We start from the raw sequence: 15,471 nt of genomic DNA, 5'->3' as shown, positions 1-15,471 counted from the left end.
CCCCCCCCCCCCCCGCCTTGCATCACTTAAACTTCCTGAGAATCACCACCTTCTGTAAAAGGAGAGAGTTCAGCCAAATACGCTCTAATGTGGCTTCCTTTCTACAGTGTTACCTCGAGGTGTTGTTACAGGTTGAATTGTGTCCCCTTCTTATTAGGAAATAGGGTCACTGCAGGTGTAATTAGTCCAGATGAGGTCAGACTGGAGTAGGGTGGGCCCTGGATCCAACATGACTGGTATCATAGCAAGATGAGGAGACAGACAAGGAGGGGAGAGCCCCGTGGGACTATGGAAGCAGAGCCTGGAGGGCTGCAGCTGGGCCAAGGAGCCCAGAGGCCACCACCAGAAACTAGGAAGAGGCGACGAAGGGTCCTCCCCTACAGGCTTCACAGGGGGCATGGTCCTGAGGACAGCTTGAGTTTGGACTTCTAGCTAGCGGAACTGTGAGAAAATAAATTTCAGTTCTTTTAAGCCACCCAGTTTGTGGCACATTGTTATAGCAGACCCAGGAAAGCAAGCAGCTGTCTCCTGTGTAGATTGTTGTCTTGTATTCACTCACTGCCTCGAGTATGACTTTTGTTCATCGACTAAATTGCAAGTCCTTAGAGCAGAGGAAAGAGGGAAGATCCCTTTATGTCTGAACACTTTCTTATCCCTTTGCACATGGTAGCATCTCTTCAATGGAACTGTCTGAACTGTGACCAAGACTTGGGTTATTCAATGTGGAGAACAAAGGGTCATTGCATATCTGGATGTCACAGGTCTCCCATCTTCAGAAACATAGAGGTTTATGGATGCACAGGATGGAGCCAGATGGGTTTCATTGTCTCTAAATTTGGAAACAGAGGCAAGAGGTCAAGGGGGTGGACTGAGTTCTTAGCTCAACTCTTAGCTAACAAATAACATGTTCCAACAGTACAGAACGTTGGACACTGGAGTTGGCAATGTTCCCTTTTCTAGAATTCCGTGGAAAAGGGGAGAGGCTCAGTTACCTGGAATGATTTTTCTGGGGCTCCAGCCTGAAGGCAACACAAGGTCCTTTTCCATTTTTGAATTCTCTGCTTTTCAAAGAGGAACTTTATGCAGTTATATTTCGAAAATGATCTGGCCACTTCTAAACACAGCAGTCTGTATTGACTGCTTATCACTAATGGAGCAGTTTCGAAGGACAGAACTGAGAGGGACAACCTGTGGCCTGATGACACCGCCTCACTTCTGTGCTCTCCTGAGTCTCTGCAGGACAGGGGCAAGGGCGTTCATCCTCCAATCATCCCACAGAGCCCGCCGTGATCCCCGGCACACAGACTTCTCTGGATGAATACACATAGCTCAGGGCGGCTTTATGGCTGACACAGCGGGAGCTCAGGGAGAAGTGACACAGCTATTCAGTGGCAGAAACGGAGCCCAAGACCCCACCTGTCAGTCCAAGATTGCCCAAGATTGCGTGTCCTCACCCTTGACACCTAGGAGCCCTGGTGCAGTTTCTGCATGACACTAGCTCATTTCTGATTCTGTGCAGGGTCATGGGACCCTGGTGAAATGACTTCAAACTGGAGGACTTTCCTTTTTGCCAGTTTCTAGTTATCGGACTTTGAACCTAATCCATCACGCTACAATGCTGGAGGGAAAAGCCTAATGATGGCAGCTCAATCGATACATGTTAAGATTTCCTGGGTCATCAAAATGCTCTGTCTTGGTGCATAATTCTCTGGGGCATTGATTTTCAGCCTCATTTCATCCGTTACTTGCAAAATTCCATGGAAGACTTGATTGGAAGGTTTTTCACGGCCTTGATTAGAATGTAAATGAGTTATGCTGGAGAGCCAAGCTCTCTGGACAGCAAGGTATAAATGATAATTGTGTTTCTCTGCTGAAATGCTAGGAAAGAAATCCTCAAAGAGATAGAAAAGCATTCTCCTGGGTAGGAGGCTAAATGTCTTCCAGGCACTGTTGATGTGATAAGTGGAGCTTAAATAGTGGAGCTTGTTATTTAAATGCTAATGAATCTTTTCCAGAAAATGACCCAGTCCCTTACATAAATTTTGAGGGTTCTTATTTTTATTCTTCCTTAAGTTTCCTGTAAGTACAGCTGTGGATCAGTTTTACTCCTGGCCTGGATGCTTGTGGAAGAGGGGGTCAGTTTGATATTATCACTTCCGGGACACAATTTCCTCAACTACCCAAACCCTCATCTGTGTTTCCTCCTGTCAAGCTCACCCACCAACGGTGGGGCAGAGACCTTGCCCCCCTCCATAGCCCCGTTTCCCACTGAGATGAACCTATCTGGAGAGTTCCATGGTCAAGTGGCACTATTCAAGCCAGAAGTCTTTTCAAGTCAACTTTGTTCATTCCCCTCCCCCTTTTTTTTTCTAGATGAGGACAGCTTTACCAGTGGCCTGATAATATTGGGAATATAGGTCATGATATTACTTTCCTTGAAATGCATTTCGTTCTGTTCTAAGCAAGCATCCTACAGGCAAAATTGTCCTTGTAGGTAGAATACTCAGGAGTTGACACATTTTTTAATAATCAGGTTTTTGGAACTGTTTGGTACCCGAATTGAACTTTTCTGTAGGATAGTTTCTGAGATAGCAGCTAAAATAAAAATGTTACTTGGATTCCACTCAGTGGCCTCCTTCGTAGACCTTCCTAGTTAATCCATTAACCAAATAAATGTTGGGGTTTACTGTCCCTGCATGGAAAGTATTTTATTTGGGTCCCCAGCATCTTAATATGAATAAAATCTAGTGATGAGGCATTATGCTTGCTAAACAACAAATGAATTAGGGGTAAGTGATATAAATAATTCTTGGCCTTTTCAGCATTGGGTCTGAACCTGAATTAAGCTTCTGCTCATTGAATCAAATTATTTTAATTATCCTGAACTTGGGATGAGAGGATTTGGTGGGTAATAAGGTCATAAAACATGCCATGTATATAATCGGCTTTCATTCCCTGCTGCTGGTTTTCATATCTTACAGATACTGAGGCCTTGGCTTTGCACGGTGAATTTACCAGTTGTCTCATAGACAGGGTGAGACGGGGAGCCTGAACATTCCTATCATTCAATGAACAAATACTTATCAAGGGCTTATCACACACCGGACTCTCTTCACTGACATCAGGTATTTTCCAGCAGTGTGTTGAGTACCATCCCGGGTAATAGAGTGTGCGTGTTTTTCAAATTCTCAACAAGAAAGATTCAATCCGTGTTGTAAGCTCTTCTTATTCAATATATATGTGAAGTCTATTTTGTCCCCAGCAGTCCTTACAGAAGCATCATCTCTGCTTAGAGGAGTGTGAAGGGGTTGAGAGTGGGGCTTCGGGGTGAGCGTCTCTTACTTTGGTCCAGCTTTACTACTCGCGGGCTGTGACCTCACTGGTGTGCCTGTTGCTTTCCTCTCTGGGACTGGTGGGTGACGACCTTGCCCACCATCAGTGCTGTTGTGAGACGTGTGTGACATTAACGAGCTACAGAACCACAGGCATGTGGGAGGCATCAATCAACCTGGGGCTTAGCCCATGACTCCTGAGTGACAAACACTTGACATGGGATGCAGTGTGCCCTGTTTAATGAAGATGGTGACGGGAGATTTGATGGGTTGACCAGGAAGGCTAGAGAGTTTGACAGGAAAAAAGCCGTGAAAAATCATAAAACTAGATGCTGGAGAATGCCCTTGATGCAGAAAGGTGCCCACTGGTAGTAACTGGTGAGCATGGGAACCATGTCCTATTTGTTTTCCAGTCCAGCCCTGTGTGGTGAATGCTTTTTGCAGGAATGAATAAATGATGATGGATGGATGACGTCCAGGTAAGCATGACAAAACAAACCCGGGTCAAATCTAACACTGATCACTTGACATGTCTTTGTACCCTTTGCACATTTGTAAGTAAAAAGTTTGGTTTAAGTTCTCCAAGGTGATGAACTCATTGGTAAGTTTCTGCAACGTGTCCCAGGGGGGCGGACTGTGTATGTGTGGAAAGAAACACTTCTAACTGGGTGAGGTGATACAGACACACAGCTGATCAGACGTCTCAGGAAAGGAGAACAAAGAGAGGGAAGAAACTGGTTGCCCGACTCCTGTTGAAAATACTAAACATCCTTTCTTTTCCATCCCCGTTACTCTGATTTCAAAACTTCTGACATAAGTATACATACGGTCGCTCAGTATCTAAATGTATTTACTGAAGGTCTACTGTGTGTTGGACCCTCTGGCAGCAGCTGGGGAGACCCAAGTGAACAGAGACCCAGCTTCCAAGTGTGTCCTAACCCACGGGAGAGACGGGGACACGAACAGAGCCGTGGACACAGCCATGGTATGTGTTTTCACATCTTGAAAGAGAGATACAGCAAATCATTGCGATTTCTCCCATCCTTGTAATAAGAATTTGTTGCAACTCTTTGGCAAACTAATGCAATGCTTAGAAACATAACTTCCACAGAACAGTCATGCTCATGTGCAAGCAACATATTTTAGATGTTCTTCTTAAAAATAAAAGTTTCCTACAACAACAACAAAATTAGAATAGAACAAGAATGTCTTTGGTAGTTGAGGAAATAGGCTATAAACCAATCTCTACAAATACGCCAGACTGCAGTGAGAGGAACCTGCCCCAGGGGACTGAGGGGATGCAGGTGTTACACCTGGGCCCAGGTGACAAGCTCTGGGTAAAAGAAGCAAGCAGAGGACTGGGCTGCAGAAAGCTCAAGGCGTTGGACTCCTGTGCTGATCTGCTGGGGGGGTGAGACACCCACCGTTTCTACTTCCAAATAAAAAAATACACTGCCTTTAATCCCTCATAATGTGGTTTTAGAGAAATACTTAATACAACAAAATGATCACAATGCAATATTACTCAGCCATAAAAAGCAACAAAATTCTGTCATTTGTAGAGATGTGGATAGACCTAGCATCTGTCATACAGAGTGAAGTAAGTCAGAAAGAGAAAAACAAATATTGTATATAAATGCATATATGTGGAATCTAGAAAAATGGTACAGATGAACCTATTTGCAGGGCAGGAATCGAGATGTAGACGTAGAGAACCGACATGTGGACACAGTAGGGGAAGGGAAGGGTGGCATGAACTGGGAGATTAGGTTTGACATATATACACTACCATGTGTAAATTAGCTAGCTAGAGGGAACCTGCTGTATAGCACAGGGAGCTCAGCTCGGTGCTCTGTGATGACCTAGGTGGGTGGGATGGGGGTACGGAGGGAGGTCCTAGAGGGAGGGGATGTATGTATACATATAGCTGATTCACTTCATTGTACAGCAGAAACCAACACAACATTGTAAAGCAACTATACTCCAATTAAAAAAAAAAATGATCCCGAAATCTTTACTAATGGAGAGCGTTCTGCAGATGCTAAATGAATAATTCTATTTTTTTGGAGCTAGAGACTGAGGAATGAATTTGTGTAGATTTTCCAAGTGTTTGTAAACACTATTTAATGAAGTTCATCACCAATGAAAGAAGCGTCTTTCCAGAAGCTGTAGCGGTTTGGTTTCTGTGGGCTCTGATCATCAGGCAATCCCTGGGCGAGCATCCCAACACCCTCAGAACGGGCTGCAGACGTGTGACACTGGCCTGTGAGGCCTGTAAAACCAGTCTGGCTGTGTCTCTGGCTCGTCCTATCCGCCTTCCCTGTCCCCATTCAGGTCCCACTTCTGTCCCCAACATGCTTTAGAGACTTTCCCGTACCACTCCTTCTGTCTGGCAGGCCGACTGACTCCTGCCTGGGACTCAGTGGAGGTCTTCCCCAAGCCTCACACGGAAGCAGCCCCTACCCTGGCCCCCACGCCCCTGGCCGACTCACCATCTCATCATTCTGTTCTATTTGTCCCTCGTACTTACTGATAAACACAACGCTTTTGCTCCTTGTTTCACATTTGACTTCCTCCACTCAGATGATGTGAATGTCTTTTTGCACCTTTCGAGGTACCCCAACCTTGGGCACTGGCCATATGTGAGGTAACACCTTCATGAATGCTTCTGAGTCTGAATGAAGGAATTCTTAAAGCTCCCGAACCGTGCCTACACCGTCAGAGCCATGAGGCCATGAGAGAGGGAGGCCGACACATCCCTTCCGCCAGCCTCCTGCCTGAGGTGAGTGAGAGACACTCACCTCTCACTCGTTAGGGCTTCTGCTTGTGACGCAGATGCACGTCTCTGTGGATATTCTGAAAGCCATCAAATCAGCCTTCCCTTGTTCTGGGGCTGACCCGGCAGCTAGAAGCTTCCCCGTGCTTTAGTTTCACTGCCTCCTGTCTGGCCTTGACTATTTACGACTAGCCTTTGTGCATCTCTCTGCCAGCTGAGCATTGGCAGGGAGCTGGAAATGCGGATTCTTTTCACCTGCTGTGCTGTGAGCCCGGCAGGTTTGAGGGCTCCTGCATGGCTGCGCTACTGTGGACACCTCCTCCCAGGCTCTACGTGACACACGCCTAACACTTGGGGGAGTGTTTCTCAATGAGGGGTACAGGCAACCAGCAACAGAATCACCCTAGATGGCCGTTATAATGCAGATTCCCAGGCCCCGCCATACACCAAGTGGATCTGAATCCCTGGGGGTGGAAGCCTGGAATGAGTATTTTAAACAGGCGCCCTGGGTAATTCTGATGCACACAGAAGACGGGGAGCCACTCACTGGGGAGTCTGTCTTGCTTCCTCTGCCTCTTTCCTATCCTGCTGCTAAGGTCTCCATTAACTTCCACTCTGATGGGGACAAAGGCCTGCTGAGGTCAAGGATCCACTGATAGAAGTCCCCTGGGTCTGTAATCTTTCCGGGGTTTAATAGCCATAGGTGGCTCAGAAAGCCATCAGTGCAGTGTCCTGAAGTAGCCAGGAGCAGGCCCAGACAGATCATGATGGAGAAGCCCACAGCTGGAGAGAATGTCAAGGACCTGGGAGCACCTTCTAAGAGCAAAGGTCTTAGTCCTGTGCACTCCTTTGCAAAGCTAATCCCCACTCGTGTCCCGCTCGTGTCTTCAGAATGTGCTAATGTCATCAGAGAAGGAAGGTCGTGAGGTTACACAGAGGGGAGGAATAAAAGACTCCTTCAGAATGTTCTTGCAAACGACTTTTCAAATGAATTTCAGTAACCGCTAGCATCGTTTTCCTGCATAGTACGATGCTACTTAGGAATCATCCAGTTTGCTTCAGGAAGCTCAGTGCATTTCACAAATGGCTTCCAAGGCAGACATTACAAAGAACAGCTATAAGCATTATAATATTTATTTTTCTAATTATAGCACTCTACTCGAAGAATGTAAACATTTTTTCAAAGAGAGTGATTAACGATTTAAAAGCTAGCATCAAAACTTTCAAAAAGATAATAATCGGGACATCAATTTCTCAGTCTTTAAAGAGATTTAGGAACAATTTAAATTATGAAGGAATAAGAATATCTAATTAATAAGCTCTAGATACATATTAGGGTATTTAATTTCACCACAGTAATTAATTTCCATATAATATGGATCCAAATCTTAATAACTAAACCAAACATAATCCCCAGATTAAGCAGAACTATATTCTTCTCAAATAGCGAGGTTCAGGAGAAAAGCATAAGCTCGGAGGACAGACGAACCCACAGCTGAATCTTGGTTTCACTACATAGTATGCGTACAACTTTGGGCTATTTCCCTAACTTCTCTGAGATTGTTTCCTCATCAGTAAAATGGGAGCTCTAATATCTACTGTATAAGTAGGTACCTGACAGGGCTGTTGCAAAGATAAGAGACTGATATCACCTTTCTATCCCAATCCTGGCACAGAGAAGATACTCACTAAGGTTAACTAACTTCTTTTCCTGTGTTGTCTAAAAAAAAAAAAAAATACCTGGACCTGAAATTTCTAACACTTTCTTAGCAAACCAATACCAAGAGTTATTGGCTTCAACCGATAGGATTTTAATAACAGCTCAGATCAAACAATACAAAGTCAGTGTCCCAATCAAAGATGTCATCATACGTACTGGCTCCTTAGGCACAGAGCTGAGAAACCCCACATTTCATCGCACAGCCATGGAGCACGAATGCATTCTCCGCACTGATAACACCCACAGAGTTTAAGTGATGTGTGACCACTCACTCGTTCCCGGCCGAGCGTCTGAAACATCCACCAAGGGCCCGGTGGCCTGCGACACTGACTGGTAATGGACCGTGTGTGTCACCGTCAGGGACTTTTGTTTCGCTGCCTCTCCGAAGTCAGCATCCGTCAACAGGACCGTGGAGCGATCATCTGCAGAACAGCAGGATACAGGAAGCCACGGACAGTTACCCCCTGCTCAGTGACTCCCTGGCCACCTCTCTCCTCGGTACTTGCATTATTGCTAATGGCAACAGTAACAAGAACCTCATCTCATCCAGCAAAAAAAAAAAAAGAAACCCAAAATATTCAACCACTGTATTAGAATTACTCCAGAATGAAAAAAATAGATTATCCTTAGGGGTTGACTTAGGAGCATGACTTAAAGAGAACGACTGCAGAGAAGGGTCTCCCCTCTCTCCTGGGGCTTGGTTTCTTCTCATTAAGCACACTTTGATCTGGGGAGGACTGCTGCGTGGCTGTCCATTTAATAGAGTTTGGGGTTTATGTGTTTGTTAAAAGCTCACCCGAGACACCACCAGCCATGTCAGCATTGCCCAGGGTTGAGGCTGCCATTTCAATAAGCTCTGTTCGAGGAACAAGAAAAACTGCCCTGCGGTCATGTATCCCAGGGTCGCCTCTCATATGGAAGATGGCAAATGTTCAAGATGGGGCATGGAGGGGCGAGAAGAGAAGGGCCAGTCTTCAGAGTGTATTGATTCCTTGATTTTAACTGTTCTGAGGTATATGCCTTTTCTTCCCAACTCTCCTGAGCTTCAGTGACTCTAGGGCATTCTGTAAATTGACTTCTCAAAATGACTCAATTGTCAGACTTCCCAGGACCTACTGGCATAGGGCACTTAAAGGTTAGGGAAGCCTGGGTGCAGATGAATGCAGAGCATTTTAAGCCTTTGAGGAAGGAGCAGTCCCTCGGGCTGTGTGTCATTATTTGGCTGTCTCAGATTTTCATTACTTTGTTGTGATACTTTTCACACTTTCCTAAGAGCTTTTTGACTCCAAGGGAAACTTTCGTTAGGGTATATGGAGTTTTTCATACATTTTCAAGCACTGCAGGCTGGGGTGATGTTCATATGAGTTTATCAGTCGGCTGGGACCACACTGCAGCGGGCTTGACACTGAACGGTAATGCGAAAGTCATAAACAACACAGCTAGACTGCTGTGCCCAAAAAAGGCTCTGAACAGAACGAACCTTACAAAATCCAATTACTCAGGCTCTGGCAGGAAAGGAAAACCTCTTGAAGTCAGAATAAAATTTCTGGGCAGAGAAAAAGAGGAAGGACTGCCAGGAGGTCTGCTGGCACCCAGTGTGTGGTACAGCCCAGATCGGTGCCACGGTGGGAGCCTGGGCTCGGCTTGGGGATCCCGCCCTACATCTGTCCCTCCACCCTCAAATAAGGCGGCCTTTCCACGGAGGTGGTTCTTATAATTGGACCTGGTATCAGAGGCCTGACATACATTCGCTTTCATCCATTGTGGTTTCTATCATGTAGCCCCACTAAGAACACGCCAGAGTATCTGTGGGGCTGGGTTTCCAGTTTTAATGGGACATTTCGGGTGCCTGTCAGTTTGTGAGGTTGACCATCCATTCTGGCTAGAAATTAATGGCTCTCCCGTATTGGGGTCTTGTAGGCAGAGCCCAGAGCGTTTTAAAGCATCAGGTCTCTACTTCCCCAATAATTAGAAGATGCCATCGACCAACTGTCAGGCACCACCGGGAGGTAAACGACTCTTGGCGATGAATGATCCTGCAGCGAATGTGCTATATCTCTGGCTAAGGGTCGGACGGAAACGACGCGATGGGCAGACCTTCCTCTGGTCTTTGGTCAGCAGTGACTAGCTACTGGGAGGTAATACACCACTCCCAGGATCCGCCTAGAGACCTGTTTTAACAGCTGTAGGCAGAGTTATTAACAAGTCTGGTGAGGACACTTAGCAAATGTCTTAACTGTATTATAAAGTCATAGGAATTACAATTTGATTTTGGAACTGATGTTTCAACGGAAATCTTAGTTTTAGTGCCCAATTCACTGGGTTCAATAAAAGAGATTCCAGATACACTACAGAAAAGGTAATGAGAAACAAAACATGGTGCCTTGCCCTGAGGTGAGGCAGCTAATTAAATCTTGTGTATTTCAGGATGAGCAGTGAGCCCTCATACAACACGGTAGTATTTAACTGAAGTTGGTTGATCGAAGGTCACATTGGACATGACCAAGCTGTGCTAAGTGCTGTTATGCCTAAACCAAACTTGAATCCTGCACAGGCGGCCCAGGTCTTAGAATTTAGGAGCCATTAGGTCAGATATCCCCACTGTTCTATTAAAAGACCATAAAAGCAGGGCAGGAACAAGGGGCAATGGAGGTGTCCTGCCAATCTGGCCACTCATCACTGCCTGATTGGCAGGAGGTATGGAGGGTACAAGCCAGGAGTTGGGTGGTTTTAGCCAAACCACAGGGAAGGGTTGTCTTGGGACCAAGTGCCAGCAAACATCTTTCGGAACAGACACAGAGTGAAGTCCAAAAAGTGGCAGTCTAGGAAACCTGCCTCAGAGTCTGTTTCCATGAGTACTGGGGGGTCCAGCCATACTTCTAAGGTGAGGAGTTCTGGGAAGAAGCCTGTTGATCCGGAAGAAGGTGACGCCCAGTCACCAAAGGTGAAACCGGCGGCCAGGTGGGGGGCCTGCCCTGGTTTTGCTCCTGTCTGTGTGACCTGCAAGCTACAGAACCACTCGACGTCCCAGTTCCCAAGTAGAATCTTTTTCCTATGTTGTTTGGGAGGCGTAAGTTAAATAATCCACATAAAGTGCTTATAAAAGTATGTGACCTTTAGAGCACTCTTAATAAATGTTAGCTATTCTGCTGATCATTACTGCAGTGGAAATACAAAGTGTCTGATTCTGGAATAAATAGAACCATCTAGACAGGCAGTGTGGACAGTGGACTTCGAGTGGAAAGAGGCTGGAAGGAGTAAGGACACCTGGGTTCTGGGTGGACAGGCCACTGAAGCTCTCCAGGTGTCTTTTGCGATCGTGAAACAGGGGAGCTGGGACTTTTCCAGAGCCCTGTGAAGGATTTTATGGGGTGCCGGGGGGTGGAGAAAGATGTCCTTTGCAAAGACATTTGTAAAATTTAAAATTTTTCTGTAATAAAGGCCTTGTTGGAGTTGAGGAGGAGCTCATAAAGTGGATTTCCAAGACGGGGTCGTAGTGTACAGCCCTTCTCGGTTTGCTTGATTATAAATGTTGGTTCTTTGGGGTGGTACCAAGAGCCTCTCCAGGAGAGACCCAACTTGGGACAGAGTTGGGGTTCTCTCAGGTGAACTCTGTGGTTTACATAAGTTCATTTCCCCCATCTTTGCTCGTACTTATCATTCTCCTCAATAACAGTTGTCTACCTTCTAACTTCTTTGCTCATGTAGCATTCAAGATGTTCCCATGTCTAATATTTCCCATGGCTCAGGGTTTGGGCTGAGAGGGCATGGCTGTAGCAGCCACATTGTGTAAGGCAGCAAACAGGACACCTTACCAATGGTCTCCATTGTGTCTCTCTCTTCAATCAAAAGCTGAGCCCTGGGTATGTCAATGTGCATCCTCAGGGTTTGCTGTTGCTTGCTCAACGTGTCTGAAGTCCGGGTATTCTTACTGGGAATAAAAAAGAGGAATGCATTAACAAATTCAGTTCAGTGTTACCCTAGGCCAACATGTGCTTGTACACCAACTTATTATCTAATTATGTGGGGAGGGGAGGGGAAGACACACCAGATAGATTTCTTTTCCTTCATTCAAATGATATTTATTAATATTAAATTTCAGCAGTCAGTTGTGAGGTTCAGAAAATACCAACTGTCAGTAAAGATTGGTTCTGAATCTATCAATAGAAACTTTGGACTTTCCTATTTCTTGTATAAAAGCTGAATGAAACACACACACACAAAAACATTCTTAAATCAACAACATTTTCACTTGTCAGACATGAGATATTCCAATGATGGTAAGGGAGAAAACATGTGTACTGGTCATTCACTGGATGGGGTTTTACTAACAGATTTGTATTATACCTGGAGTCATTTTATTTTTGTTCTAGTAACAAATCATAAACCTTGTTAGCTTCCCTGACATTAGTTTAGTTTTCCGAACCCAATTACATTTTAGAATAGAAAAAAAGCAATTACTATAAGAATTTATCTCAAAATTTGTGTACCAGAAAATTACTCTTAGAGTGAGCTGTCTCTTAAAAGTAAATGGAAATAGGTAGTAAAACTGCGTGGTATAATCAAATTCAGTTACAGCTCACAACAAAAAAAAAAAAAAAAAAAAAAAAAAATCTGTATGTTGGACAAAAATACAAAAAAGTCGATAAAAGCTTTAATTAGCAAATGCACGTTAGAAAAATGGTTGTTCAATCTTTACAGAATTATAAGAATTGAGTAGATTTAAGAATATTTAATATTTAAGAATATTTTCTGAAACACCTTCCAGGAAGCAGCAGGCATTCAGATAATTTAATCAATGTGATAATCTATGGCATCCTTAAATCTAGCTCATTAGCTGCCAAAGTCTGTTTTGAGAAAGATTTGTGGAGCCTGGCACCCTCAGTGTTAATTATATGTAACGGAGAACAATAAAGGTGTATCCATACTAAAATCTCAAATGCCTTTTGCCCCAAGCAAGCATTCACCAGGAAGCTCAGAGTTTCCTCATCCATGAGGATGCATCCACTCTTGAACCATGTGGTTGATGAGTGTTGATAATCTGAAGGTCAAGTTCACTCAAGAAGCTGTTTAAATGTTTGCACTCAGAGGTCCATGTTAATATTCTGAGTATTTTACAATGGCTCTCTCTTGAGTGTAAACAAAACAGCTCACGGAAATGGCAGATTTTGAAAAGTGCAGCAGCTCTACCTAGGCCTTGATCTTGAACCAGATTTCTTGCTCTGCAGATGAGTAACTGGGTTATGTAGCTAGACCATGCTAATTACGCAGAGCCCAAATTCAAACGTTTTGGCCTGAATTTTTTACATGGTCTATAAATGTTTTTAAATTATTTACTTAACCAAGTTCTTACTTTATTTGTGTGTGTGTGTGTGTGTGTGTGTGTGTGTGTGTTTAAAGCAAAGATTCAGATCCTTGCATAAAATGAAGAGCGTTGGTGGCCTGGGGAGCTGCAGTTACGTCAGACAGGCTCTATTTCCACAAAAACATATGGGGAACTACTCCTCTGTGAATATCTGAAAGATCTGTTTTGAAACTTCACTAGGGACCCGAGTTTGTCCTTGCATCAAAAATAGAAGCGTGAGCTAGTTCCCTCTGCTCATCATGAATAGTTATGAGGCAGAGCCCACAGCTGCTCAATGAACAGCGAGGAACCCTGCGCAGCTATACTTAACAGCAAGGGGTCTGCTGTCAGGCTGACACAGGAAGCAAGTGACATCACTGCTGTGCTCCATGGCGATTGACACAAAGACTTAGAATATGATTAAACTTTGTGAACAGGGACAATCAAAGCTGGAGGTAAACGCCCCTCCTCACAGGACTAAGCTGGAAGCCCTGCAGCTGGAAGGCAAGAACGTTGCCCCACAAACCTTGAGATTCAGGGGTTTATTTTTTTTCCCTCTCTTTGCACTTGCTGTTTCCTTTGCTTAGGACACGCTCCCCCAACGCAGTGCTCCTGTGGCTGCCCCCTCCCCTCTATCTTTTCAGAGGAGCCAGTGGAGTCCTGCTGTGGGAACTCCCCATTCTCCATTTAATCTGGTCTCCTCAAAACTTAAAACTCCCTGGCATATGTTTAAGTGAGTTATTTATTAGCCGTCTCTGCCAATGGACTATAAGCTCCTCAAAGGATATTTTCATCTCTTCTGTCCCCTGTATACCCTGAAACTTGGAACGGTATATAACCAAAGTAGGTGCTCAATTAATATTTGTTGCAGGTTGTTGAATGAATAATGTTTGGGCACAGTGGGAGCTGAGTCACACCTCCTAGAGCCTTTGCTTTGGGGGCAGTAACACTTGTCTCAATCTAAAAGGGTTATCAGGGCCCAAGGAAATTGTTTCTTTATCTTAATCTGTGCTGCCGTATTTTATAATCTATTGTTACATGGAAGTTGATTCCCCCAAACTGTAATAATTGGCCATTAGAACAGCAGCAAACCTTCAAAAAAAAAAAAAAAAAGAAAAAAGCTATTTAAAGAAACCTCATTTGTAACCTGGACAAAGATTCTGAATGTTTTCACTGTGGAGGAAAAATCGCATCTTTTATATGATATGGGATCATGCTTACTCCCCATTCTCCATTTAATCTGGTCTCCTCAAAACTTAAAACTCCCTGGCATATGTTTAAGTGAGTTATTTATTAGCCGTCTCTGCCAATGGACTATAAGCTCCTCAAAGGATATTTTCATCTCTTCTGTCCCCTGTATACCCTGAAACTTGGAACGGTATATAACCAAAGTAGGTGCTCAATTAATATTTGTTGCAGGTTGTTGAATGAATAATGTTTGGGCACAGTGGGAGCTGAGTCACACCTCCTAGAGCCTTTGCTTTGGGGGCAGTAACACTTGTCTCAATCTAAAAGGGTTATCAGGGCCCAAGGAAATTGTTTCTTTATCTTAATCTGTGCTGCCGTATTTTATAATCTATTGTTACATGGAAGTTGATTCCCCCAAACTGTAATAATTGGCCATTAGAACAGCAGCAAAACCTTAAAAAAAAAAAAAAAAAGAAAAAAGCTATTTAAAGAAACCTCATTTGTAACCTGGACAAAGATTCTGAATGTTTTCACTGTGGAGGAAAAATCGCATCTTTTATATGATATGGGATCATGCTTAATATATTAGTTATTATTGAAATATAATCATCCACCATCCATTTGCCATCTGGTTGTCTGATTAAAATGACAGAGAGCTGACCCTGGTTCACAGTGGATGGTGTTTCTGGGCTCAGCCAATAAATTATGTGCAGTTGCTACAACACTTTAAAATCAATATTTCCCTAAGATTTGGGGGAAAAAATCCCCAAACTAATGACGATTTCTACATACCATCCCCCTTCCTCCCCAAAATGTAATACGAAGCATCCTGCAAGTACAAAATCACTGTAAGGATATCAGGATATGTCTCGTTGTAACAGTTGGGTGGGCATTTTTCTTTTTTACTATGTGTATAAAAATATAAACATCCAAAAGCTAAATTAACTTGATCTCTCAGTTTGAACCCTTCACTGCTCACAACTAGCTTCCTTACCAATAGTGGTCCTTGCACATTAACCACGTGTCGCTTAGTACGTTACAGGAAGCCGGTCTCACCTCTGAGAAGTCTGGTGTATTTAAAAAAAAATGTTTTCTTGCCTAATCGTATAAA

At 44.1% G+C, this 15,471-nt stretch overlaps 1 protein-coding gene across 1 annotated transcript in view; it reads right to left on the bottom strand.

Annotated features, from left to right (window-relative positions):
* Window positions 1-15,471, bottom strand: part of DSCAM (DS cell adhesion molecule) — a gene marked incomplete at its 5' end in the record, with an annotated part of 155,192 nt that overhangs the window by 20,895 nt on the left and 118,826 nt on the right. The window contains 2 exons of the mRNA XM_007470501.1: window positions 8,101-8,250; window positions 11,644-11,759. Of these exons, the coding sequence (XP_007470563.1) occupies window positions 8,101-8,250; window positions 11,644-11,759 (266 nt within the window). The remainder of the gene's footprint in view (window positions 1-8,100; window positions 8,251-11,643; window positions 11,760-15,471) is intronic.

The sequence above is a fragment of the Lipotes vexillifer genome, unplaced genomic scaffold (assembly GCF_000442215.2).
Source record: "Lipotes vexillifer unplaced genomic scaffold, Lipotes_vexillifer_v1.1 scaffold402, whole genome shotgun sequence".
In the NCBI taxonomy this organism is placed as follows: Eukaryota; Metazoa; Chordata; class Mammalia; order Artiodactyla; family Lipotidae; genus Lipotes; species Lipotes vexillifer.
Note: the sequence above shows the minus strand (reverse complement) of the source record. Positions and strands in the feature narration are given on the sequence as shown.